Source organism: Anomaloglossus baeobatrachus, chromosome 5 (genome assembly GCF_048569485.1).
Source record: "Anomaloglossus baeobatrachus isolate aAnoBae1 chromosome 5, aAnoBae1.hap1, whole genome shotgun sequence".
NCBI classification, from domain to species: Eukaryota; Metazoa; Chordata; class Amphibia; order Anura; family Aromobatidae; genus Anomaloglossus; species Anomaloglossus baeobatrachus.
In genome coordinates, this window is record NC_134357.1 from 396636220 (window position 1) to 396638525 (window position 2306).

General features: G+C 44.3%; 1 protein-coding gene across 1 annotated transcript; it reads right to left on the reverse strand.

Annotated features, from left to right (window-relative positions):
• Positions 1-1031: 1031 nt before the first annotated feature.
• LOC142310194 (uncharacterized) lies at positions 1032-2000 on the reverse strand. The gene has a single exon (XM_075347679.1). It carries the CDS (start codon positions 1927-1929, stop codon positions 1360-1362), a length of 570 nt encoding a protein of 189 aa, XP_075203794.1. The 5' UTR covers positions 1930-2000; the 3' UTR covers positions 1032-1359.
• Between the last annotated feature and the right edge of the window lie 306 nt (positions 2001-2306).

Genomic DNA, 2306 nt, shown 5'->3' on the forward strand with positions numbered 1-2306 from the left:
TGCCCTGGTGCGTTGGCAAATCGGGGTAATAAGGAGTTATTGGCAGCCCATAGCTGCCAAAAGCTCCTAGATTAATCATGTCAGGCGTCTATCCGAGATACCTTCCATGATTAATCTGTAAGTGACAGTAAATAAACACACACACCCGAAAAAATAATTTATTAGAAATAAAAAAACAAACATATACCCTGATTCACCACTTTAATAAGCCCGAAAAAGCCCTCCATGTCCGGCGTAATCCAGGATGCTCCAGCGTCGCTTCCAGCTCTGCTGCATGGAGGTGACCGGAGCTGCAGCACACACCGCCGCTCCTGTCACCTTCACGCAGCAAATGAAGACAGCTGCGCGATCAGCTGAGCTGTCACTGAGGTTACCCGCTGTCACTGGATCCAGCGGTGGCCGGGGGTAACCTCAGTGACAGCTCAGCTGATCGCGCGGCTGTCTTCAGCATACCATACCTGGACTTGTCCTATTTTCTTGTACTGTGTGCCAGTACCACTCAACAAACATGTAGATCACTATGGAATGTCTTCACTATTAGACCCTTCCAGCATAGTTTTGGTCTTGCTCACAATAAGTGCTTCCCTGCAGCCACCACCTGGGGGACCTCAATGTGCATAGAAGTAGGCATTAAAGGGGTTGTCCACTACTTTTACATTAATGGCCTATCCTTAGGATAGGTCATCAATGTCAGATCAGCTGGGGACCAACACCCCACACCCCCACCAATCAGCTATCCTCGATGCAACAGCAGGGTGCTGGACATGCTCAGTTCTGGAGCTACCCCATCTTCTGATAGCAGCCGTTGCCAGGTACTGCACATCTGCCACCTATTGATTTGTCAGTGCATCAGTTGTCAGTGCAGTTCATATCGCAAAAATCCTGTTGGTTCGTTCTCTTTAATAATGCATCAAAGGATTTTTTCATCTTAGAATTAACATTTATTAACAAACATAAATTCCAAGCATCATAAATACACAATGTCTGAAAAAAATATATACAATATAATGACAATCTTATATTTAGTATAAAAAATATATAGGACTCAGTAAGACTTTCTGATAAGGGTGAGACAATGCAATTAGAAAGTTATGTGGAAGTATTAAGATTTAGGAAACCTTCCATTGTGATCCATATATTTAGTTTGTAATGTCCACTGGTAACTGAAAATCCAGTTTTGTTATGAGGCCACCCCGAACTAGGGGCCAGAGAAGCCTACTTTCATCATGTTGTAGTAAAGATACAGTATATTACCCGTTGTTGATATATGGCTTGAAAATAGGCAAATAAGGTAGTGTTGCCTACAGAACATATGTCCAAATGCATGTGGTGTAAGGTCTTGTAATTAGAGAAGGTTTCTCATTCAGAACTGTTCTTTTGAAACTGTTTTACCAAATTGGTGAGGACCTCCAGCCCCTCCACAAGTCCTACCCCATTGGCAGCACAACAGCTCTGAACGTGCCACTGGTGTCCTTTCATCTTCATCAGTCCCAATTTCTCTGCTAGCTCCATGGGCTTCTGGGCACCAGGTAGATCTTGCTTATTGGCCATCACAACAAAGGGGACACCTCTCATTTCATTACTTTCCAAGATAGCGATGAGCTCTGCCTTGGCTTCCACAAACCTCTCAGGATCGGCACTGTCCACCACAAAAACCAGTCCGTCCGGCTTCTTGAAGTAGTGTTCCCACAGGCCTCTCATCCTGCCTTGACATGCTACGTCCAACATGGTGAAGGTGACGTTACGGATGGGTTCCACATTTTCAAAATTGAATCCGATGGTGGGAATTGTACGGACAGTCTGATTCAGCTTCAATCTATATAGCAGAGTTGTCTTTCCAGCAGCATCAAGACCCAACAGCAGAATCCGGGCTTTGGTTCCAGAGAAGTTGAGTAGCGTTTGGTAGAGGCTGCTCAGGAGACCACCCATATCTGCTGCAAATGTTCCTCTCTGTGGCTCTCTGTAAGGATCTCTAGAGTCTTGAGTAGGTAGCTGTGCATGGCTCCTGAAAGCTCTCCTATATATACACTGCTGGCAGTGGCCAAACCCATGTTACCTAGCAATTATTAACGCTCTTGAGGCATTTCCTGCTTGCTCTGTCATTCTGTGCCGTGTTGGAACTTTTCACTACAATCATTAGTTATAGTTACATCGAGAAGCCTGGAAGAAACATCACTGAGAAAGGTCACAGCAGATTATAATACTGCACTCATACAATCCTAAAAAGGCTGTACATACCCTGGTGATCTAATAGAAGTAAAGATCTTATGCTATGAATGTTTTGAATGCAAATCTTAACTCTTTGA

What these genes read in the sequence shown, in the direction of transcription:
- LOC142310194 (XM_075347679.1), bottom strand. Translation starts at nt 1,929, where the DNA reads ATGGGTGGTCTCCTGAGCAGCCTCTACCAAACGCTACTCAACTTCTCT.